This window comes from Centrocercus urophasianus, unplaced genomic scaffold, assembly GCF_019232065.1.
Source record: "Centrocercus urophasianus isolate 14NV4802_14NV808 unplaced genomic scaffold, USGS_Curo_1.0 seq_26, whole genome shotgun sequence".
NCBI classification, from domain to species: Eukaryota; Metazoa; Chordata; class Aves; order Galliformes; family Phasianidae; genus Centrocercus; species Centrocercus urophasianus.
Window position 1 is genome coordinate 11,291,192 of NW_024884822.1, and position 23,754 is coordinate 11,314,945.

General features: G+C 44.5%; 2 protein-coding genes across 2 annotated transcripts; both read left to right on the top strand.

The window, feature by feature from the left end:
• Window positions 1-1,243: 1,243 nt before the first annotated feature.
• Window positions 1,244-19,475, top strand: TBC1D9B (TBC1 domain family member 9B). Its single transcript, XM_042826302.1, has 21 exons — window positions 1,244-1,361; window positions 2,690-2,800; window positions 3,842-3,960; window positions 5,011-5,239; window positions 5,884-6,142; window positions 6,689-6,896; window positions 7,022-7,234; window positions 7,725-7,886; window positions 8,457-8,607; window positions 8,984-9,198; window positions 9,898-10,015; window positions 10,415-10,700; window positions 11,400-11,529; window positions 12,194-12,292; window positions 12,784-12,852; window positions 13,535-13,775; window positions 14,158-14,223; window positions 14,377-14,448; window positions 15,688-15,735; window positions 16,173-16,279; window positions 17,063-19,475. Exons 1-21 carry the CDS (start codon window positions 1,244-1,246, stop codon window positions 17,747-17,749), a joined length of 3,708 nt encoding a protein of 1,235 aa, XP_042682236.1. The 3' UTR covers window positions 17,750-19,475.
• Window positions 19,476-19,979: 504 nt separating this feature from the next.
• On the top strand, window positions 19,980-23,692 carry LOC122164510 (MRN complex interacting protein). The gene is made up of 7 exons (XM_042826596.1): window positions 19,980-20,053; window positions 20,121-20,180; window positions 20,351-20,448; window positions 21,233-21,302; window positions 21,606-21,742; window positions 21,996-22,083; window positions 22,581-23,692. The coding sequence occupies exons 1-7, from the start codon at window positions 19,994-19,996 to the stop codon at window positions 23,148-23,150; spliced, it is 1,083 nt and encodes a 360-aa protein (XP_042682530.1). The 5' UTR covers window positions 19,980-19,993; the 3' UTR covers window positions 23,151-23,692.
• The last annotated feature ends 62 nt before the right edge of the window (window positions 23,693-23,754 follow it).

Genomic DNA, 23,754 nt, shown 5'->3' on the forward strand with positions numbered 1-23,754 from the left:
TGCCTGCTGTCTCCAGGTGTTGGGGGACCCTTGGCATAAAGTGTTGCCCCCAAATAGCCCCCCAAAGCTTAATAACTAAGCATTAATATTCCTGCAAAGCAAGGAGTGCGTAGGGTTTTGTTAAAAGTTAGAGCTGTTCAGAGTGATTTCACTGCAAATCTGAGGTGTAACTGGGGCGGAGGGGGGATTTCACAGCCCAAAGGCACAGCCCTCCCCAGCAGCACCTTCTTGTGGCCACAGCTCCATCTATGCACTGCATCCACCAGAACAGGGCAGAGAAATCCAGGGCTGCCTTTGGGACTTGGGGCATAGCAGCAAATGGGGAACAAAACTACAAACACCACTGGTGTGTGTGCAAAAAAAACAGCATGCTGGGCTGGTCGCTGCAGGGTGAGCGCTCGGCGCGTCGCTCCGGCCCTCGGGAGGCTCACTTGGAACTCCCTGACCTATTTCGATGTAAGTATAACACTGTATTGTAGTTACGTGGTATATGCCAATATGTTAATAGTGTATACCTATTAGGGTTTGCTAATGTACTACATTTCAATAAAAAGCAATTTGAAAGAGCACGTTTTGTGATCTTGGTGTCTTTAACTGCAGGTGGCTGAGCTGTGCTCTGCGGGCTCTGTGGCGCACTGTTAAAAGGTCCCTTTCCAGAGCTTTTTTTTTCTTTCCCTACTGCATAGAAAACATTGCTTTATTTTGCTGTAATCAGTGCCTGGAAGTCTCAGGCTGTGGTCCATTAATACATAGGAAACAACAATGCGTTGTTCCCAAGGCGTTGGCTGCCTAAAAGATGACACAGCAAGCAGAAGCTCTCCTCCGTTCCCTGCTTTCCACCTGCTGCAGCCCACACAGTGCTGGGAAGGAAGCCATGCAACCACGATGAAGGTAGGGCCTTACAGCTCTGCCAGCCCGTACCTATTTGTATTACAGCGGTGCACAAAAAGCTCCAACCGGAATTAGAGCACTGCCTCAGCACAGAAGACAAATCATCCCAGGGCTTAATGAGAATCAGAACGCAGACAGTCCGCGAGAGGGACTCGAACTCGCCATCTCCTCTCTACGGAGTCGCGGCGCCGCCCCGCTGCCGTGAGGGCGCCGGGCCGCCAGGGGTCGCTGTGGGCGCCGTGACCCTGCGGCGCGCCGCGGCCCGGCGGCTTCCCTTGCGCCGCCCTGCGCCGTGCGGCCGGGCCGAGCCGAGCCGGGCCGAGCCTCCGGGTCGGCCCCAGGGCCCGCCGCGATGTGGCTGGGGCCCGAGGAGGTGCTGCTGGCCGGCGCGCTGTGGGTGACGGAGCGGGCAAACCCCTTCTTTTTGCTCCAGCGCCGGCGGGGACACGGCAAAGGGGGCGGCCTGACGGGTGAGCCGGGCGGGGACGGGGCTGCGGGAACGGGGCGCCGGCGGGCGGAATGGAGGATGCGGGACCCGGCCTGACCGCGCCACGCGCCTTCCAGCGGGCGGCCTCTGCGCCGGGACCGGCGGCGCCTGCGGGCGGCTCGGATCACCGAGCGGCTGGATTTCCGTCTCCCCTCCCCCAGAGATGCACCAGTAGATGGGTGCTGGAATTGCCCAGGTTTTATGGCAGGAGGAGTGAGCTCTGCTGCTGTTGGCAGCTTTCCGCTCGGTTCGTTGCGTTGTGCTCGGGTTCACGAGCGTGGCCTTGTATGTCAGTGTGTGGCACATCGCTGTTACGGGCTGTATGCGGAATGAGCCCTTACTCCTGCTACCTACAGCCACACAGAAGAAGCCTGAGATCCAGAGCTGAGATCTTGCTGAGCTGGATGCGTCCATATTTGCTTCAAGGATTGCCCAGCTCCGCGTGGATGTTCATCTTAAATATTTGATCTAACTAACAAACAGGCAATTGAAATGAATGGATTTGCTTACATGTGCTAACGGTGGTCAGCATTTTGTTCTGAGAGTGCCTGCTTTTATCTAATGCAATTTGAGAAGTTACCAAATTTGGGTTCTCTTCCTGCTCTCTTTGTTTAACTGAAGCACTTGCAGGAGTGTCACAGCTTCTCCAGAACTGGTTGAGTCCCTTTTGGTTGCGTTATCTTCCATGCTGTGTGCATAGGTGGTGCTGAAAGGTAACAGCATTGAAAGCTCTTATATTTAGCTCGGTCTCTTAAAATCACTGTAAGTAACAGAAGTATGGAGATCCCAGAGGCTTCACATTCTTCCTGCAGTCATTTGAATGCAGTGATGAAAGTCCCTAAGAGATGTATGGAGTGTTGTCCCTGCTGGGGACAAAGCTCTGTTCTGTGAAGTGTTTTTCAGACGATGTTAATGTGAAGACCTCCCATTTTAACTGCCTCTCCAATATCTCCAGATGCCATGGAGAAAAATAAATTTGCTTCTGCTATGGAACTCTCCTAGGAAGGCAGAGGATCGTAATGAGCTGTGGTGGCCATTTAATTGCCATCTAAATGTCAGCCATTAACAGTGGGATTGCCTGTAGGTGGTTCAGAGGTAATTTCCATGCAGTGACTGGATTTACGTCTTGGTTTTCTTGACCAAGTACCAGTGCTGATTCTTGTTTATTATGTAGTTATAATGCACAGGATGTGTGGTAATACCGGGCTGTTTGTTTGTTTGTTTTCTTGGAATAACAGTGCTGAATTTTTGCTTAACTCGGTTCTTTGCTTTATATTGCATTACTTTAATTTCTGTGTCTCTGCTTTCCAGGTCTCCTTGTGGGAACATTGGACGTAGTTTTGGATTCCAGTGCCAGAGTTGCCCCATACCGTATCCTGCACCAGACCCAGGACTCTCAGGTGTATTGGGCAGTGGCATGTGGTACGTGCTGACACCATCTCCTATTAAGGTCATTCGTGCTTTAAAAACGATGTCTAATGGCTAGAGTAGACATCAAGTAAACTTACAGAAGCTACATATGTATCTGTTTGTTGTTTAACCCATTGACCTGTACACAGAAGTCCGAATTCATAGCCCTGCAGTCCTTTGAGAATTCAGGTCCTGGAGTTATTTTTGCTTAGGAAACCACACGTTAGCTGAGGTTGTGTTTTGAGGTTAGCTGTCCAACTACAAATAGACAAAGGCTGTTTCTTTGCTGAAGCTGCCTCTTAAAAAGTCAGGTAGAGCCATAGCTGTAGGGAGCTGTTTGTGTTTCCTGCTGTTTGCTTCATTCCATCGTTGACCTCACTGAAGAAATCTTTCTGTAAATGCAAATCTCTGAAACAATTAAAGGAATGAAACGCCAATGAAAGCGAATTTTCACAGCAGAGTTCCTTAAATCACTGATTACTCATTGAAGCTTATATTGTGAAGCTTGAGGGCTGTATGATTAAATACAACCAATGTTTGATACAAGTTCCACTGAGACTTTGTTTTTTAAGAAAACAAGGGACAGCATCTGACACCGGCATGCTTGGGTTGCTTTTTTTGCTTTGTATGTTCTGTGCTGACAATTGCCCATGCAAAATGCAGCTCCTAGGTATAAGAAGTTAGATTGCTCTGAAATTTCAAGTTTCTTCTGAAAGTTTATTTGTTTTCTTTTAGAACATCAGGAATTAAAGAAGTACTTCTTGTCTGGAGCATTGCAATGCTTTATTCTGGGGGGGGAAAAAAACTGCTGTGCACTGATAAATGGAATGATGTCCTGTGTGCTTATTATCCTCAATGGCAATGGAAACATTTCATTAGAAACATAATGTTGGTGTGTATGAAGTATCCTTGACATGTAGACAGTCGGAGTGTTCCACATCTGATTGCTGTTTGGTATTTATTAGTTTCCTGCTATAAACTTGGAAAAAAACAGGAGCTTGTTCTAGTGTTTTTTTCTTTGTTCTTCCCTTTGTCTTTCGCCCCGTCAATTAGGATCATCTCGTAAGGAGATCACAAAGCACTGGGAATGGCTGGAGAATAACTTACTGCAGACTCTGTCCATCTTTGACAATGAAGAAGATATCACCACCTTTGTCAAGGGCAAGATACATGTAAGGAGCGTGCTTCCCTGAGAGACTTCAGGACCTGATAAAGAATGGGGAGGTGGTATTGAGAATTGTTTTTACAATTGGGCAGTGAGAGCTCCATTGCAGAGCTTCTCTCTGCTCCTTCTGCAGACACGCACACATTTAGAAGCATTATGAAATGCATACAGTGTTGTCAGGATGACTTCGTGGCCATAACACCAGACAGACATTTTTGGAGGGGTAGAGGGGAGGAGGTTAGGAGCAGAAGATCTCAAGGTACAGCCTGCTTAGGATGGTAACTAGCTGAAATCTAGTGTCTCAATACAATCCTTGCAAGTTATACCTTTGGCATGAGGGTTAAACTGAGGCTGGATCTATCAACAAATCTGAGGAGAGAATTCTAGTTGGCAGGCAGTGTGCTCACACTCCTGTGATGGTGTAGGTCTAAAGGAACTGTGCCCTAACTTCCACTGACTTCATATTCAACAAGTGCCTCTGCTCGTTGTGCACATGATGCACTTCAGCTTCCCAGCCCGTACATTTTCCAGAGTAGAAGCTCACACACGCAGGTTTCTTATTGAACAGCAGCAATTTGAGGCTCTTCCAGTACTCCTGTCACATTCTCTGTATTTGCTGTGTGTCTGTGTGAGAGAGATTGTGGTCATTTGTTCTTCCTTCTGGCCAGTCGTGGCCTGCCTGCCTGCAGAGCTCTGCCCTTCCTAGCAGATGACCTTCCTGTTGTCACACTCACAAGTGAAAATAGACTTCAGTTTTGCTGCTGGGCATTCTAAGTGCTACCCGACCAGCTGTGAGGAATTCAGTCAGATGTTAAACATGAACGTTAGCTGCATGTGTTTAGAAGTAAATCAGCTTATAGGCTCCCAGCAGACTATCTGCTCATTCTACATGTCTTTCCTATTACTCTGACTTGACGGGTGAAATGATAACTGCTGTGTCACATTTCTTCTTTCTGTCTTCTGGATGGCTGCCATCACCTTTCAGTGTACATTATATCTGTCAGCAGGCATTCCCTTTCATTTCTCATCTTGGTGCCTCTCTTCCCATGTCCTTTAGGGAATTATAGCTGAAGAGAACAAGAACCAGCAGCCTCAGAGTGAAGAGGATCCAGGTAAATTCAAAGAGGCTGAACTGAAGATGCGGAAGCAGTTTGGGATGCCAGAGGTGGAGAAGTTGGTCAACTACTATTCTTGCAGCTACTGGAAGGGACGTGTACCCAGGCAGGGCTGGCTGTACCTCACTGTCAATCACCTCTGTTTCTATTCCTTCCTTTTGGGCAAAGAGGGTGAGTTATAACCTTGTCTTTTTCTGCAGTTTCCCATGAATCTTTTTGATTCGGTCGATCTTTTATGTGGCTTTCTTCTTTTTTTTTTTTTTTTGAGCTGATGGGATTTTTTCTTTTTATGAATGTTCTGAGCTCTGGCTCAACATGTGGTTCAGTCCTTCCTCTCAGAGGCACTCAGTGAAGTTTAAACTGAATGCCTGGGTCATTTTTCAACACGTGCCTTAGGTTCTCAGGTTGCACACCTGGGCTTTTACTTCCACTGAATTAAAGAACCAAGCAATATTTTGACTTTGGTGAGTTTTGCTTGGAACCACCACCTAGTATTTACAGAGCTTGATCTCCAGAATCCAGAATTAACTTGCTGGAAAGAAAGAATGAAAGCATTAGTAATTGCAACTGGAAACATTTGCTGGATGGAAGGGAGACCTTTTGGAACTGTATTAATTCTAGTTGTTCCCAAAAGTTACTTCCAAGTGTTTTTGGAGAAATCAGTAAAAGCATGAAGAAAGGAATTGCCTGTGTGTAAGGGGAGAAAAATGCCACTCATTAAGAGCACATTTGCTGTTTGAGCTTCATTGTTTTTTTTGTTTGGGTTTTTTTGCCTCAGATTCTAATAATGGCTGTTTGTGACTTTTTTCCCTCAGTGACACTGGTAATTCAGTGGGTGGATGTAACCCAGCTAGAAAAAAATGCTACACTGCTGTTCCCTGAGTGCATTAAAGTGAGCACAAGGGACAGTGAACTTTATTTTTCCATGTTTCTTAACATCAATGAGACCTTCAAGTTGATGGAGCAGCTGGCCAACATCGCTATGCGGCAGCTGCTGGATAATGAGAGCTTCCTACAGGACAAGTCCCTTCCAAAGCCCAGGAAGCCTCTGAAGAACATCTCTGCACTAAAAAGGTGTGTGTTCAGCAAGGAGAAGACAGAGAAACAGGAACTGTAGTAATAAATCTGCCTTCCTAAAGAGCTTCAAGGTGCCCCTGGGTTCTTCTCACACCAGGGGCTGTGCCACTTATTTCAGTCATTAGCTCTCTGCCTAGTGTTGTTTTTCCATGCCAAGTTGATCCTTAATTCGCATTAGCCCTCACATCCTTCTCATGCATGAAGATACAGACAAGCAGTTCTTAGAATGAATTTTCAACTAGAAACTATTGAAAATCCTGTTCTTTCCAGTTTCAGAATCCAGTGTAACATTTCAGGTTCCCAGATTTCTGTTCCAACACGCGCTTGCATTGCTTGTGTTGCAGGACGTACCTTGTCAGTGAAGCATGCCTGAAGGCTGAAAGAGGAGTCAGATAAGAGGTGGCATCTCAGTTAGAGAAGTGAATAGTAAGAATTAAAGCACAGGCTGGAATCTGTGATTGGAGTGAACAGTTAAATCAGTGTTTGAGTATTTTTTTTCAAGTAAGAAGAAAGCTCTGAGGACTGCTCTTTACTTTTCCCCAGAGACCTTGATGCTCGAGCCAAAAATGAATGCTACCGTGCCACTTTCCGACTGCCCAAGGATGAATGCCTGGATGGACACACAGACTGCACGTTGTGGACACCATTCAACAAGATGCACATTCCTGGTCAGATGTTTGTTTCCAACAATTACATCTGCTTTGCCAGCAAGGCAGAGGAGGCCTGTCATCTCATCATTCCTCTCAGGGAGGTGGGGATTAGCTGTAATTAAGACTACAGGCTTGTCTTGTCTTTCATATGCTTCTAGCTGTTGTAGTGCTTGGCAGATAATGGAGAATCTGTTAGATTCAAATGGCCCTTGTCTTTGTCTTCTAGGTGACAATAGTTGAGAAGGCAGATAGCTCCAGCGTCTTGCCCAGCCCTCTGTCCATCAGCACTAAAAGTAAAATGACCTTCTTCTTTGCCAATCTGAAGGACCGAGATTTCTTGGTGCAGAGAATCTCTGACTTCTTGCAGAGAACACCATCCAAGAAACCACTCAGCAGCGACAGGGAATGGAAGTGGAATTTGGGTGATCCTGGATGTGAGGTACCGAGGAAGCAGATGGGAGGAGCGTTTGCCCATCCTTCAAACAATCCTCCTTACACTGTGTCACAGCACTGCTATCAGCAGATCATTTCCGTTATTGGGCCATGAGCAGAGGAGGCTGCCTCAGCTCAAATGCTTCGTTGCTCATTTCCCAATTGCTTTGCTGTTTGGCTCTAGAGGCTAATTTACATAATGAGGTCCCTGCTTAGGTTAACCTACTGTCTTGAGCAGGCTCAGTGGTATTGAATCATTTTCCCATAGGCTCACTGCTATTAATAGCATACCTTGTCTTGAAATTGAGTGAGGTTGGAATACTGGGATAGTTCTTGATGGATGTTTAGGAAATACAGAAAAGCCAGAACAGTTGCCACCTCTTCTCTACCAGCTCTGTCTCCAGTCTGGCAGAAGTGCCCTGTATAGCCAACTTTACAACTGTAAAAGTACGTTTTGTTGTTTCTTTTTAATCACAGTAAGTGTTTTTATTTTCCAGGAAGTTGCAGAGTTGCCTTCCAGCAGCCCTCTTGCAGTTAGCCCCACATCTGCTCTCAACAATCGACCTGTCAACTTCTGTGCTGGTGAAGTGCCAACAGCATCCCAGGGACTGCTCAAACTTTTCAGAAGAAATTCTGAGGAGCTTTTGGGACCCAAAGGGGTAAATGATATTTTAACTTAAAGCAATTAATTATGAATAATTTGTAGTAGATTTTGTAGTATTCCTGTCTTGCTCTGAGACTCTGCATTTCCTCCCTAGCTTCTGTCACCTCTGCAGTATCACTGTCACCATGATAGTGCTGGGTAGATGTAACCTGACCATCAGCTTACTGTATCAGTATAGAGATACATGAGTAGGGGCTGAGCAATTTGTCTTACTGTGCTTCTGGGATGCAATTGCTATCTGTGAAGAATGTTTCTTCATGTCAGAGTAGCAGAGAATATCTGATATCTCTGCTTCCTGGGCAGTCATCGTAGACCATGGTTCTGCTTGCATTTGTGTAAATGTAATGCCCCTGCACATCCCATGTTACCATTGTAAAGACTTCAAGCAGCTTCAGAGCAGCATAGATTAGCATACAGCCTTTTTATTCAGCAGAAAGAATTAAACCTTTAAATGTCACAGTGCATTCCTTTTGTGAAGTGTAGGTTTGAGTACCCAGAAATCACCTGTCCTACAAGCATAAAAATGCTTTGATCTCCTAAAATGGCCGTATTTATTCCTGTGAAGGCAAAGGAGAAGATGAAGGAAGAGTCTTGGAACATTCATTTCTTTGAATATGGGAGAGGGATGTGTATGTATCGTACTGCCAAGACGAGGGAGCTGGTGCAGAAAGGAATCCCAGAGAACCTTCGTGGAGAACTGTGGCTCCTTTTCTCAGGTAGGATGTTGTGCAGGATGCTTTGGCAGCTTGCAGAAATAAACTTTTTGTATGTCTCAGAGGAAAAGGTATAAATCACAGCTTGTTTCAGAAGAAATAAATCGCAAGCAAGCTCCACATGAATTACACTTTGTGGTGTTATTGGACAGAAATGCAGTGACTGCATTCCTGGCGTGACTTTATGAGTACAGTAGCTCTTTCACTGCCTTCGTGTGGATTTCAGTGTTGGGACCTGCACTCCAGCAGGTTTATTGCTATACTTTTCTATCTGTTTGCAGTTATTGAGTTGGTGATGCTTACCAACTGCCTCTTCTCTGGGCATAAAGCTTTGATTTTAAAGCTCAAGAAGTGAAGCAGTGTTTGTTTGTCATTACAGGGGCTTGGAATGAGATGGTCACTCATCCTGGTTACTATGCAGACCTTGTGGAAAAGTCGATGGGAAAGTACAATCTTGCTACAGAAGAAATTGAGAGAGATCTGCACCGTTCTATGCCAGAACATCCTGCCTTCCAGAATGAGCTGGGGATTGCTGCTCTCCGGAGAGTCTTAACAGCTTATGCATTCAGGAATCCAACAATTGGATACTGTCAGGTAAGAAGGAATTTTAGACTTTTTAACCCTACATGGTGACCATGACTGTACTGGAGCTTTTCAGCAATTCTTTTTTCAATTTCATGCTTTTCCTTCATGCTGTCCATTCGGAATTAAGTGGTGATATTGTAAGGATCTCCTATCCATATAGACTTTGCACATTCCTGTTAGGTGTAGTGACAAGTTCTTTTAGCAGTTTTCCTGCTAGAGCTTTCCCTAGTTGGAGAAAAACATCTCCTGGTTTCCCTGAAATGAACAAGTAAATGAAGTAAACGATGGTGCATGTATTGCAGTATATCACAAATGAAACCAGTTGCTGCTTAGTGAAACAACTTGGTAGAAATTAATTTCTTATTATGTATTGCTCTGCAGTTAGAGGTTCTTATTACCTCGCTCTGTTATAATCAAAGCTTTTTCTGCAAACTTGGAAAATCCCATAAATTTGAAGTGCCTGACAAAGAGCAGCTATATTATCTGCTGCCTCACAAACGGAGGAACTGAAACAGGAAGATAAATTGGCTCAAGGTCACCTAGTGACTCAGATACCAGTAAAAGCTGGAAATAGATCTGACTCTCGGTCCCATGAGACTGCTCTGCTAGAATCATGCTTTTTAAGTTCAGCTGATCTGTAATGACAGAGTTTTTGTGAACATCTCCACGTTTCTCCCTCTCTGCACATTTAATGCTGCCGGAACGTAGGCGATGAACATCGTTACATCAGTGCTGCTGTTGTACTGCAATGAGGAAGAGGCTTTCTGGCTCCTGGTGGCTTTATGTGAGCGGATGTTGCCTGATTACTACAACACAAGAGTAGTGGGTGAGTTTGTCAAATTCATGCTGGAGCTTGGATTTTCAGCTACAATTCCATCAGCATCTCAGCAATATTTTGTTTCCTCAGAATTAATTAAATGTGGTGCATTTTAAAGATAATGAAGGACAAGCTTCTTCCCTTTTAAGTTGTGTTTGTATGATGGAAGCACAGGAGGAGGCACTGTGCACTACCACTGAACAACGAAGAAGGAGTCAGGAATAATCTCCATCTATGTATGTGGTGCTTATTGAGAACAGGGTAACAAATGTATTCATTTCTGTCTAGCTTAAGAAGCTGAAATTAAAGTGAACTCACACTGTTTTGCTTAATAATTAATTAGCTCAGTTATAGTACCATGAGACCAACAAATTTGAGTCCTGCCATTGTTCTTGTTTCTTTTTCCAGGTGCATTGGTGGACCAGGGCATCTTTGAAGAACTTACACGAGAGTATCTTCCACAGCTGTCAGAAAAGATGCAGGAGCTGGGAGTGATTTCCACCATATCCCTTTCTTGGTTTCTCACGCTCTTCCTCAGTGTCATGCCCTTTGAAAGTGCTGTTGTCATTGTTGACTGTTTTTTCTATGAGGGCATCAAGTTTATCCTGCAGGTGTCATTGGCCATTCTTGATGCCAATGTGGAGAAGTTGTTACAGTGCTGTGATGAAGGTGAAGCAATGACTATTCTGGGCAGGTACCATTCTTCTTATTTAAAATGAATGGTGATAGTACCCCTTTTAGTCATCATTCCTTTCTGTCAGATAAGAGAGACTCTTTTGTCATTCCCCTGAATTCCATTACATAGGAGGTCACAGATACCAGATTAGGATGAAACTTGAGCACTAGAGAAGATTGCTGTTGATTTCTGTGGCAGCTGAAACAAATTTTTGGCTCAAGTATGGAGGAATCCAGAGTTGTTTGCTTTGTTCTACAGACTACATTCCTGCTTCTCAGTTTGAATTTGAACTCCATGAGGTTACTTACCCAAAATACACAGAAGAATTCTAATCCATTATTAAGAACAAGTCCTGGCAGGAATAGCCCTCTAGTAACGTAAAACCTTATCGAGCAGATATTTCCCAGTTATAGCAAATAAAATATTGTCTTGCTTCAAAAGTGAATCTATCCTATGTTCTGCAAGATCTTCAGGGTACCTCTGGGAGCCTACTTTTGAAAAGAACAGATATCCCAAAATTAAAATGAAAATCACCTCCACATGGGAGATATTGAGGATAGTGTTGTAAGTTCACTGGGAATTTTTTTTCTGCATGTTTAGATTAATAATACAAGGGAGCTGGGAGTTGTGTGCTTAGGATATTACTGCTTTTCCTTTCTTGACATTAATCCAGGAGTCTTGCGTCTGCTCTGTGTGGGTGTTTTTTTTTCTCCACAGGTATTTGGACAACGTAGTTAACAGGCAGAGCGTCTCACCTCCTATTCCACACCTGCATGCCTTATTGACGAGTGGGGATGACCCACCACTTGAAATTGACATCTTTGACCTCATCAGAACATCCTATGAGGTCAGGTTCTGGCTTAGTTTTTACCCAACTGATTTTTCTCTCCTAATAATCCCACATTATGCAGATGGAACTTGAACTGCATTATTGGCTTGAGGTGCCCAAGGAGCGCAGGCTCGAGCCTTTCATCCTCCTGTTTGGAATAAGTGAAGCCTAATTCTTTCAGCTAATGTGAACTCCAAAGAGTCTCTCCAGCGTCAGTAGAGATGGTGAAAATCATGTTCTTTGTTTCTCTTTTAAGAGAGTGTTACCAAATTCATTTTACTTGGCTGACATAGTGGAAAAGCTTATTAACTGTGCTGTTTGTAGCTCAATCTCATATGGGTCCTACAATAAAATGGGGCTGGAAGGAATGACAAGCTGTATAGTTTCTTCTCTGTGCCACTCTACAGGATCTGTAGTTGTGTCCTGATAGGTGCCTTTCCAGCTGTTCTTTAGAAACCTCTGATGATGGATTTCTCATGAATTCTACATGACTTATTTTTGGGGACAGAGGATAATAGAGAGAGAGATTTTGTTTTCACCTTCTCAGTGGTGGTAGAAGTATTGTAGGGTTTTTAGATTGTCTTTGAAGGGACAGTACAGTTTGTAAAAAAGCATGTGATTGAACAGGCATAGTTCATTCTTCAGGATATGATGCTGACCCTGTCTGCTTCTTTTCTCATAGAAATTTAGCAATTTGAAAGCAGATGATATTGAACAAATGCGTTTTAAACAAAGGCTGAAGGTGATCCAGTCTCTGGAGGATACAGCCAAGAAGAGTGTGGTATGTGTTTCCCAGATTAAAGGAGCTACAAAATGGCATTTAGAAAGCATGCTAACACGTTTGGGAGTTTTACAGAAGGGTTCATGACTAAAAAAGAGTGTCCACATCTATTGCAACTATCTACCAGGTGGAAAATTTCATCCGTTTCTTTCACTGTTGTTTTTCTGTGCATCTGAGTCTGAAGATAAAAACAAAAGGAAGGGACAGCACAGTGTTCTGTGGGCTGCAGAAACAGGAAGTTATAACAGTAGTTTTTTACTAACTGCTCAAATGTCAGCAGTTTCTGCTCAACTAGAAGCTTCCTGGCCTGTCATCCTCAGCAATGTGAAGTATTGGAGCAGTTGTGTTTCCTCTCCTCTCCTTTGTCATATCTTCTTGCAAGTCTTTTCTCTTTTCATTAACCCTTATATGTTCACAGATTTTTCAGTGAGTCATGTTTAGTTTGGGTAGCTTTGAAAGAAATTACTCACCCTGTTTTCCCCTTTAACTAGGTCAGGGCTGTGTCTGGTGACATTGGTTTCTCTATTGAAGAGCTAGAAGAGCTGTATGTAGTCTTCAAGGTAAGAACCAGATGTGGGATTCTGTTCTATGTGGCACCAGTGAGGCTGGCTCTATTACTGAACACTTTTTTGGTATTCACAGTGTTTGAATTATGCTCATTCAGAAAGAGGATTCAGAGTCAATGGAAAGAAATGACACACAGTACTTAGAACATGGAGCTAGGATTGACTTGTGCTTCAGTTTTTATTTTCAAGTTTTGCCCTGAACTTGCTGTGTAATTGTAACACAATTACTGAAGTGCTCTGCCTTTATTTGTCATTGGAAGTGTTGTTAAATACACCAAGTGCAATTCCCAAAGTCGCTCAAGCTCAATCATACTATGCTCACTTGCATGCAAGCTCAATTGTGTGATGCTATAGACTCAGGGAGGCCAGAGTTCTAAAATCTGCATGCTCTCCTTGCAGAAAGCCTGAGTTTCATTTTACTCAAACAAAAAGGAATCTTTTTTTTTTTTTTTTTGTATTTTTCACTTGTTCTTTGTTTCTTAATGCAATCTGTGTTTCCTCCTCCATTTCGTACTCGTTTGTAGTGAAGTAATGCTCATAATGATGGGCAGGATAAACAATGTGTCCTGAAATGTCCCTTCTCATTTGGTGCTGTTTTTAGCTGTATGAAAGACTCCACTCTCATGCCTTGTTGTGGTACAATATTACCTGACTTCTCCATACTTTCCCTCCGAAGGCAAAGTACCTGATGAGCTGCTACTGGGGAAATAATCGTGCTGCAGCTGCCCGCCGAGATCAGAGCCTGCCCTACCTGGAGCAGTATCGCATAGACATGGAGCAGTTCAAAGAGCTCTTCATCACTTTGACCCCCTGGTCCTGTGGTGCTCACACCCCTGTGCTAGCAGGGCGCCTGTTCCGGCTGCTGGATGAGAACAGGGATTCTCTCATTAACTTCAAGGAGTTTGTGACAGGGATGAGTAAGTGGTATTTCTGGAGATGATATACTGCCAAAAATGTTTCTGTCATCTTCCAAGCAGAAAACTAAAAGGAGATGCTGATGATTGGACTGTTATGAAGGGAGGGTGGCAACCTTCAGGATTTAGTTCTTCAGGCAGAATTAAAGATGCGTTTTTTCTGCTAGACAGTCTCTCATTTTGGGAAACAGTAGGTGGTAAACCTACAAGATGAAACTTTGCTGTGGGTTTCTTTGTGGCTTTTGCAGAGGGCTTTGTACAGTTTAGCACTTCCTCACTGCATGGAAACTCACTTTGTTTTGAGCTTGTGTGTAGAGAGTGATTCTTATTCCTAAATGCTGTTTTTCTTATCCCTCTGTTTTTGTGGGTTTTTTTTCACTTGCAGGTGGGATGTACCATGGTGACCTGACTGACAAGCTCAAAGTACTTTACAAACTGCATCTGCCTCCTGGTGAGTGATTGCTTCCATAAGCTGCTGTGGTGAGCATGGTGTGTTCTGACATGCTACTGAAAAGAGATGTCTCATAATTTTTGCTAACAAAATGGATAATACTATTGTTCAGTTACCTCAGAGATCTTAACATTTCTTTCTCTGTAAGCACAGCTCTGAATCCAGAGGAGACGGAGTCGGCTTTGGAGGCCACAAGTTATTTCACAGAGGATGTTACGACAGAAGGTAATGCAACGCCTGCTGTCCTCACCTCTCAGTTTAGACAGGAATCCAAGCACAAATCTATGTGCTGTGATTGGTGATTTTTGCAAGGCATGGTCTCCCGATGGCAGTATGTTAAGGTTAGAATGTGTTCGAGTTGACTGTGGTTGTTGCATGATGATAAAGCAGTTTTGAGCTTCAACTGCTCAGTACCCATGTTGTGCAGGACACGGCACGCTCTGAAGCACAGTCATGTGCTGCTGAAGAGGAGCAGTCTGCTTTTGCTAGTTCCTGTCTTTCACCTCAACTTGGGTTTTTCATGCAAGTCTCATTGTCTCTCTTCTTGTTTTTGTTTCCTTCTCTGTCTGTCTCTGTGTGGCCTTTTCTTCTGTTTTATCTGGGATGTTTTCTCCTCAACCCCTCTTACTGCTGCTCCAGTATCTCCTTTTGTCTCAGAGCTGGATTTCTGCCTGCACTGTGAGTCTCAAGGTCAGTCCTTGGATTATGTGGACATACTGAGCTGATATTATCTACCTGCACCAACATGCTATTTTAAATACTCAAGTTGATGCTTCTCCTCTCTTGTGGCAGTTCAACCATGTTTTTATTGTTGTGTTTCAACCTTACAAAAAGTAGGAACTAATTAATAGGAAATCAAAGTGCATTTTTTTGCTTAATGTTTACAAAAATACAGTAATGCTATTAAAAAAAAAAAAGGAGTAATTGCACTGTTTGGTGCTAGGTGAACAGTGAGCTAAGACAGGACTTCCTATTTAGTCTAGCAGCAGTACAGGGAAGCAGAAGCACGATCCATAAAGTTAGACTCTGCACATCACTCTCAGAATGTCTGCTCAGTCAGTGAGTTATTGCCAGCACAGATAATGGTCACTTGTCCTATATGTTCAGTATTGTTTTTCTCCATTCATTATCTCGCTTTGAACTTGCTGTGAACTTCTTTGTCTTCAAGCCTTGGCATTAGTAGCTGTATTTCATGTTTGTTTCACCATTTCTTTTAGAGTTCCACCCTTTACCTCACCTCTCCACCACTTTTTTGGTGTGGCTTCTCTTTTTCCTATTTATCCCATCACCTCCTGCTTCTGTCCTGTTCTGTTCACTCCTCGAAACGTGAAGTGGGAGTGTGAGATATATTAAATGTATTTGTCCATAATTGTGATTTGGATACGAATTGCCTTACGTTCTTCATGTGCTGTGTTCCTGAAAGTCAGATATTAATGACTAATTTTATAATTTTATTGTTTTTAGAAACCCAAGAAGAGAAAGGAAGGAGAAATGACAGTGGTCAAGAAAAAGGTAATTTCATTATAAATAGACCACATTCCAGTCTTGTCTCTTTAACATTAGCCATCTCATTATCCTGTGTTGTGTCAAGACCTTTCAAAGAGTCCTTCATGGACACTGGTAAAGTGGGATGTGAGCTGCAGAATAGCTCTCTCTCACGCCGTGCTGCTCTGACTCTCTAATGTACCAAGGTCATAACATTTGAAAATCAAATTGGGAAGTTATTGACTAATGGAATTCATTTATTAGAAGTCAAGCTAATTCAGTAGTGTTAAAATCTACTGAACTTTATCAGATATACCAGCAGCAAACAATGCAGCCTCCAGCCATCCAAATGCTAGATGCTTTCCTGAACTGACAATAAAACCTGCTTCTAATGTGATCTTTGCTGCCATGGTGCTCACAACAAGTCTGAAACTTTAACTGCCAGGCTTGGTCATGTTTTGCAGAGGAGAAAGGTACCAGCCCACAGGACTATAGATACTACCTAAGAATGTGGGCCAAGGAAAAAGAGTCCAAGAAGGAAACTATTAAAGATCTCCCCAAAATGAGTCAGGTAAGAAGTGAATCTGAAGGTTTCCAGTTAGATGACTAACAGCTTGTTGAAGAACTGTGACATCATTTTGCTGGTGTGCTCAGTCCATGCAGTAGGTTGCCCTGCTGTTCTGGTGTAGTGAGCTGTAGAAGCTCCTAATTCTACATGCTTGTGTTGAATTCTTTAGTGGGCTTGCAGCTGGCTGTCAAGCTGCTGTTTCCTCTAGTGAGATGTGTTTGATTCTATGCCTTCCAGATCGTCTTTTTCTGTAAGACCTGCAATCTTTGTTTTCCCTCCTGAGCAGTGTGTTTGAAGTGAGCCATCAGTCATATAAGCTTGCTTGGCTGTTCTGTTTTTCGCATTGCCTCAACTTGAGGCTGCTTGGTGGAGAGCAAAGAATGCAGTTACAGGAAGAAGAGTCTTATGACTAGTGTGATCTTTTCTTTCTCTTAATTTCCTGTATGGGTGCTTTTTATACCACTGCGGAAATATGTAGAAGCTGGCTACAGAAGAGTAGCAGGGCAGAAGTAAGACCTCAGGTTTTCTCAGGAGTGAATGTTAGCATGCTGTCCCCCTGTTAGCAAAAGTACTGTCACTGTTAAGTTCCTGGCTGTGTCTCAATTCAGCTTCGGTAGCACAGAGCGGAGTTTGCCTAATTTGGGATTGTTCTGAATCAGTAAAGTAAGTTGCAACTTCGTGGGGAGGCAAATAAAGTAGGAGTCGGTCAACATGCAATCTGTTGTTTCATCTACTGCTGTCAATTTTTGCAGCCTAAAATATGATTCTGATCTTTGTCTTTGAAAGGAACAATTCATAGAGTTATGCAAGACCCTTTACAACATGTTCAGTGAGGACCCAGTAGAGCAAGAGCTGTACCATGCTATTGCCACTGTCGCCAGCCTCCTTCTGCGAATTGGGGAGGTTGGGAAAAAGTTCTCCAACAGACCCGTAAGGAAGTCTGAGGACTGCAAAACAAACAGTAGCCAAGATCCCGTGAGTGAAGAGGAGTCACCTACATCTGAACAGAGTCAGAACTCAACAGTGGAGCAGCAACCCCGAGCTGAAGACAAAACCTGCAGAGATGTTCAGCCTGAAAAAACTGAGCAGGAGAACCAGACTCTAGGAGATGGCTCGGGGGAAGGACAAGGTTCTCCTTTGCAGCTGCTATCAGATGATGAAACCAAAGATGATATGTCCATGTCTTCCTACTCCATGGTCAGCACAGGCTCCTTGCAGTGTGAAGACATTGCAGATGACACGGTCCTTGTTGGCTGTGAAGGTGGTAGTGCAGCTGCCAGGTACGGCAGCACCATTGATACTGACTGGTCTATTTCCTTTGAGCAGATCTTGGCTTCCATGCTGACTGAGACAGCTCTTGTAAACTATTTCGAGAAAAAAGTCAACATTCTCCAAAAGATCAAAGATCAGAAGAAGGTAGAGAGGCAGTTCAGTTCATCCAGTGACTATGAGCTTTCTTCTGTGTCAGGGTGAACTCAAAGCAATTGCTGCCTTTGGGAAATAAAACAGGGGGATAATGTGGCGGATGGCAGGATGGTTTGGTATTTTGTGTTCAGGGTTGTTTTTTTATTTATCCAGAGACCATTTACTACACAATTACAGTAGATTCCATTTGGTAAGGGGCATCAGACAGTGACTGTTCTGTGTAGGTGCTTTTTTTTTTGCTCCTGAGATTAACAGAATTAGATTTACATTCTCAAGAGCCATTAGAACCTAATAGCCCCTGACATACAGAACTACCACCATAAATTATGCATGTCTGACTTCTGCTATCTTTTATTTCAATGAAGTTTTATTTCAGACAGTAACTGCTCCTTGCCTGCCCTTGTTTGCTGTAGATTCCTGTGTAATTTGCACAGCAGATGCAGCCTGGCTTGAAACCGCGTTCATCTCTGGCTGCCGATCTGAGAACTCACCCAGTGTTCTCAAGTGCTATAGGACCTTGACCTATGAATAGTCTCCTAAGTTCCTCAGTGCTGTTCTGTGACTCAGCAGCTGCAGTGCAGATGTGCGCCACTGCTCCCAGCGCCCTAAGGTCTGAACACAGACATTTCTCAGATCTGCAGGTTTCTTTCAGATGAGATTTGCTGTTTTCATAATACAAACACTTTTCTCTATCATTCAGGAGACATTTTTCAGACAAACCTGGTTTTCTAGCTTTTGCAGTTCTTTGAAAGCTACTGTTTCTAGTTTCTCTCAGAAGCCACAAGCTCCTTGACTTCAGTGCAGCAGTAATATTAGGCCAGTCAGTGGGCTTATGATGGCTATAAGAAGGGAGCGTGCTCCTGAACAGTGAATCAGCCTCAGCATTAGAATAGTGGCACACTGCTCTGCTGGACTTTCCCTCTTGGTACAGAATACGTTTATTTCCTCGCTGATTCTCTGTTTTTGCTAACTAGTGATGGGTCCAATTTTAATAAGACCCTTAAGAATGCTCTGCTCAGTCAGCCCTTGTGTATGCTCGGGTTGGATTTATAGGAGTGCTGTGCCACCTGCAGATGCTCAGTGTGTCCTTTCTGAACATCTCTTGTATGAAGTGTCTAGCCATGGACGTGCTCTTAGAAAGTACTGTACATCAGAAGGTATTTACACCTAATGAGGGAGAATTCAAAGCACTGTGAGGCTCTGCCATCAGTCTGTTAGGAGAAACCTGAGCAGTGTAGGTTTCATTTCAGTTGAAGAGATGAAATAACTGGAACAGTGAGTGACTGCTCAGTGAGAAGAGACTAAGAATCAGCCTTCTGGTGGGAGAGCATCCGCTCCGAGGAGGGCGAATGAATGCTGTTGGAACAGATAAACTCATCTCGGTGCACAGGCATCTGCCTCACGGGGCCAGAGGAGGAGCTGTTGGTGCTCAGCGGGAGCAGACCCGGTGCTGAAGGCAAGGAGTGCTGCAGGATCGGGCTGGCATTTGGCATATAAAGGAGGGGAAGGACCCCTGCAGTGCGATGCTCCATTAACACTACTCGGTGTGCTTCTCCGTGTGAATTCCCTTGTGACATTATCTGTGTGTATTCACAGCTGGTACACATTTCTTGTTTTTTCTGCCTCTGCCCTGTAGCTGGAGAGCGGCCATTAGTTAAACTGCTTTTACTAATTATTCAGTAATTTATTGTAATTTTTTTAAAGTACAAATACTACATGTGATTTTACACTGTCTGTCTGTCTGTCATGTACTCAATAAACAAACCAGAACCAACAGGCTACCTTGGCTGCCTTTTATTTCTCTGAGCTCAGCAATGATTGCATGTTCTCTGGCCACAGCAGGTTGCTGCAAGTGCTAGATTGCTGTAACTGGCGTCAGGCCACTTTGTTTCTTCTTATTTTTATCACTTATTATTAATAATGATTATTTATTTTTAATATTTTGTTATTATTACATATGCGTAGTTACCTTTATCTATAAGCATGCACCTTATTAATAAACACAGCATTGCAAACTTTTGTTCAGTGGATTGCAATCAGTCTTCACTTGTGAAGACGGCTCAGACCAAGTGAGGGGTTCGGAGGGGGGTTGGTTGGTTCGGAGGGGGGTTGGTTGGTTGGTTGGTTGGTTCGGAAGGCGGCACGCAGAGCAGCCCCGCGCCATCCCTGCGACGCACTGCCGCGGGGGCGGGGCATAGCGGCAGGGGGTGGGGCTTAGAATGCGGGGCCGGGGGATTGGCTGGGAGCGGGGTCACGTGAGCGGAAGGCGCGAGTTGCCATGGCGAGGGGAGGATGGCGGCGCCCTGTTGGGTGTTGCGGTGCTGCTCGTGCCGCCGCTTCCAGGCGCAGCAGGTGGGGTGCGGGCCGATGGGCCGGGAGTGCGCTGCGGGCCGCATCTGACTCCCTCTGCTCCTCCTAGGCCAAGCGGAGCCGGAAGTGGAGCTGCTGCGTGTGCGGACAGCGGCAGGCCCTGCAGAAGGTGAGGGGCCGAAAGGGCCGGGCAGCCTGTGGTGGCAGGGGGCGCCGAGTGGTGTTGGGGGCGCTGTGTGGTGTCGGGGGCGCTGTGTGGCTCGGCGCGCTGAAGCGCGGCGTCACGTCCTGCTGTTTGTTCCCTGCTGGGCGCTCCCTGCCTCTGTGTTACTTCTGCAGGTCTACGGGCAGGGCTCCGGCCGGGACTGCAGGCTGCACGTCCAGAAGCTGAACTTGCTGCAGGGTGAGGCAGAGGAGGCTGCTGCCCGCACGGCTCGGTAGGTAGGGGCTCGTAGGGCTGCTGGGCTGCTCTCCCTGCTGAGCGCAGGTTTGGGCTGTGGTAAAGCCCAAACGTGTGCCATCCGTGTCACCCACCTCTCGATTACACACCGCTGGATTTAGCGTCCTGGCATGCTGCTTTGAACGAGGGCTTCTTTCAGATAAGATCATTATTGTGTTGGTTAGGCCTTTGCCTGTTAAAATATGTGGAGCAGAGTTTTTATTTGTTTGGTTAATCTCTTTTATTGACAGAAATGCATTAGTGCAAACATTTGGGTGTAACTCCTCCTGGGCTGGAAAATCTTAGTGAGGCTTTCCTGTTTATTTCACCCCAGTCTGTTTATTAATTGCCTAATTGTGAACTGAGCTTGAACTTGTAGAGCTTCCTCTGCACTCAGGATTATATTCAGAGATGAATCAGAGGCAGTTAGATAACTTTGTTGTGTAATGCAGTGCTCCGGGGTTAAGTTTTGGGAAGAAAACTCCGTGTTTGTTCACCTTATGAAAAAAAAAAAAAAGTTGCTGTTCACAAACATTATGAAATAAATTCCCTGTTTCCTTGCTTGCTTAGGGCATAATCAGTGGTTTTAAGCTGTCATCCCAAAAGATACGCTGTTCTATCCCTAATTACGATCAATTAAAAATTGTCAGTTCATGGCTAGTGGCTTTCGATCAGAATCATTACTCTATTTGTATGGGAGGAAAGCAGACTAACCTCCAATACAGTATAAACAGTCGATTTGCACACTGGATTAGGAACTCCAATTTAAACATCTGTTTCAGGCACAGAGAAGAATGTGAAAACGACAACAGAAATGCAGCAGTCCTTCATGAGAACAGTTTGGTGCAGCAGGTGAGACACCTACAAAGCTGGAGTAAATACCTAGCCATGCTGACCCGGGGAATCAAAGTGAAACCAGTGATCCCTTTATATTAACACAGCTGAGATGATAGTGTGTATATACAGGCTCCAGGAGAGATGTAGAATGTGATGCAAACAGAAACTTTCTGCTCTACCCGGATGCTGAACCTGGGAACAAGATAGAGGAACATGTCCTAAAGTGACTTGTCGCTGGAGGCATTCAGCACAAATGTGACAATGCCAGGGTTGAGAACCTTGTATTTTGCTGTTTTCAGTAATTCTCCAATGTTGTAGGGGGGAAGGACAGAAGTCAGTCGCTGGAGTAAGTATCTGGACAAGGGCAGTGAAGATCAAGAGGAGGAGGAAGAGGAAGGAAGTACAGAAAGGCAACAGTTCTGTTCTCAGAGGAAGAATGCTGTGGAAGAACGAAGGTACAGTGATACAGGCTGGCATTTCAGATGACAACAGAAAGAGCTTTTTTTTGTAATTCCTACCTTTAAGTGTAGTTAAAGGGTTGTGGGAGATATTTTATTATAGCTGAACGAAGTACAGGCTGTAATGAACAGCATGGCTTGACTTCTGTTGCTAGGAGTTTGCTTTTCATGAGCATTTATGGTGACTTGTTTGTGATAAAAATGACAGTGGAGTTAACCAGGCACCTTTCTGTGTGGTTCTTTTGATCAGGAAAAAGCAGGAGAGTTTCCTCTACGGTGATGTTCAGGAGAACTCGGAGGAAGATGGCGCTTTCCAGTTTACCTATCAAGCCAAAAAGGTTAGAACCTCTTGAGTATTTTTAGCTGTAGAAGACTAAAGCAAAACAGTGTTTTCCTGGTTCCTTTCATGTCATTGTAACTTTGAAGTTTTAAATGTCTTCCTCTGCTCTAATATTGAATGAATGGGGAGAAGCAGCAAATCGTATTGTGACTTTCTCTCTGCAGGGTTTTAGTCAGGTATGAGCAAATGCCATCTGATATAAGGTAAAAGTGGTTTGGCCAGATTCCTCCATCAGTGCAACTGTTGTCAGTTCTGTTTTGCTGTTGTTGAGCATCAACGCCTTGCATAAGACACAGCTGTGGGGTTACTGTAATTATCTGCCCTGCTAGTTAAGTTGCCTTGAGTCTTCACAGCCCAGGGTTCATAGATCCAGCTCTGCTTCAGATTGCTGGTGAAAACATAAATGTATTTAAAGGACAAGAGTGCTCTTTCTTTGCCTGTTTCTTGGTACATGTGCTGCATTTCCAACCAAGCTCTTTCTTTCTCTTGTTACAGCACAAGAAATGTTCGACAGCAGTGCCTGATGGAGATGATGGAGATGCTGTTTCTGCAGACAGTGGTGTAGTGCTAACTGTCTTTGAGTCCACAGTGCCACAACAGAACAACCAACCCCCAGCTGCTTGTACCAAACCCTCCAAGTGGGAAAAGTATCTCTCCTGTTCTAACAACTGTAGTGAAAATGCTGTTATGGCCACCTTGTCACCACAGGATGGCAGTGGAAGGTTGGGACCACACCGCACCACTGCTGTAAGTAAGGCCACTACACATTTGGAACAGGTTCAAAGTGCTCTACCTCTAGGTACAGATTTTAAATCTAAGAAGTGTGTAGCTAGCACCGAGCAACTTGCCTTAAAACTGCCTGGCAGCATGCAGCCCAGCATCAGTTGCTCAGGTGAGAATGATGCATTGGCCAAAGAAGCTCCAAGTCAGGTGCTATGGGCTGGAGCTGGTGACTGCAGCACTGGTAGCAGACCTCCTGCACCCAGCCTTGCGAGGCCCACGCCTCACACCACTTCTTGTGAACGCCTCTTCTGCACAGGTGATGACTTCAATGATGATTTCTGAGAAACTTGGGCATCTTCACCATTGCTTTTCTGTCTGTCTGTTGTGTGGTTGGCTTGTATCTTGTTGCAAGATTTTGAAGTGAAGGTATGTTTAAGAGCACTATTAAAGAAGTTGCTTAAAGGCTATCTAGCTGTGTTCTGTTGGGAAAGACTGATCCAAGAAGTGCTGCATTTGCACAGTGGTGTCTAGCAAGCGTATCAGAAGTGAGAATGGAAGGAGGGAGGGAGCAGAGGTGCATCCAAGGCTTTAAGGATATCTGACTGGTACAGTTAAGTTCTGTGATTAATTCCCCACTGTAAACTGCAGCTCTTTTTCCTTGTTCTAGCTCTTTTTTTACATCACCCATAGCAACTCTTTCTTCCAAAGCTACTGTGCAGGCTTCAGAGCCAAGCATTTGATTTCTCTTCACAAATGAACAGCCCTAAGGGTCTGCTCAAAGCCCAAGTTATGGGCAAGAAGCAGACTGCCACAGTGCAGAGTCTGTTATACTGGGAGTCACCTGACATGGAAATCATGTGCTCTTGGCCTGGACCTTCTATCTTATAATCAAGTTCCAGTTAACAGAGTAGAACAGTTATGATAATTAAACACCCACAAACTCATC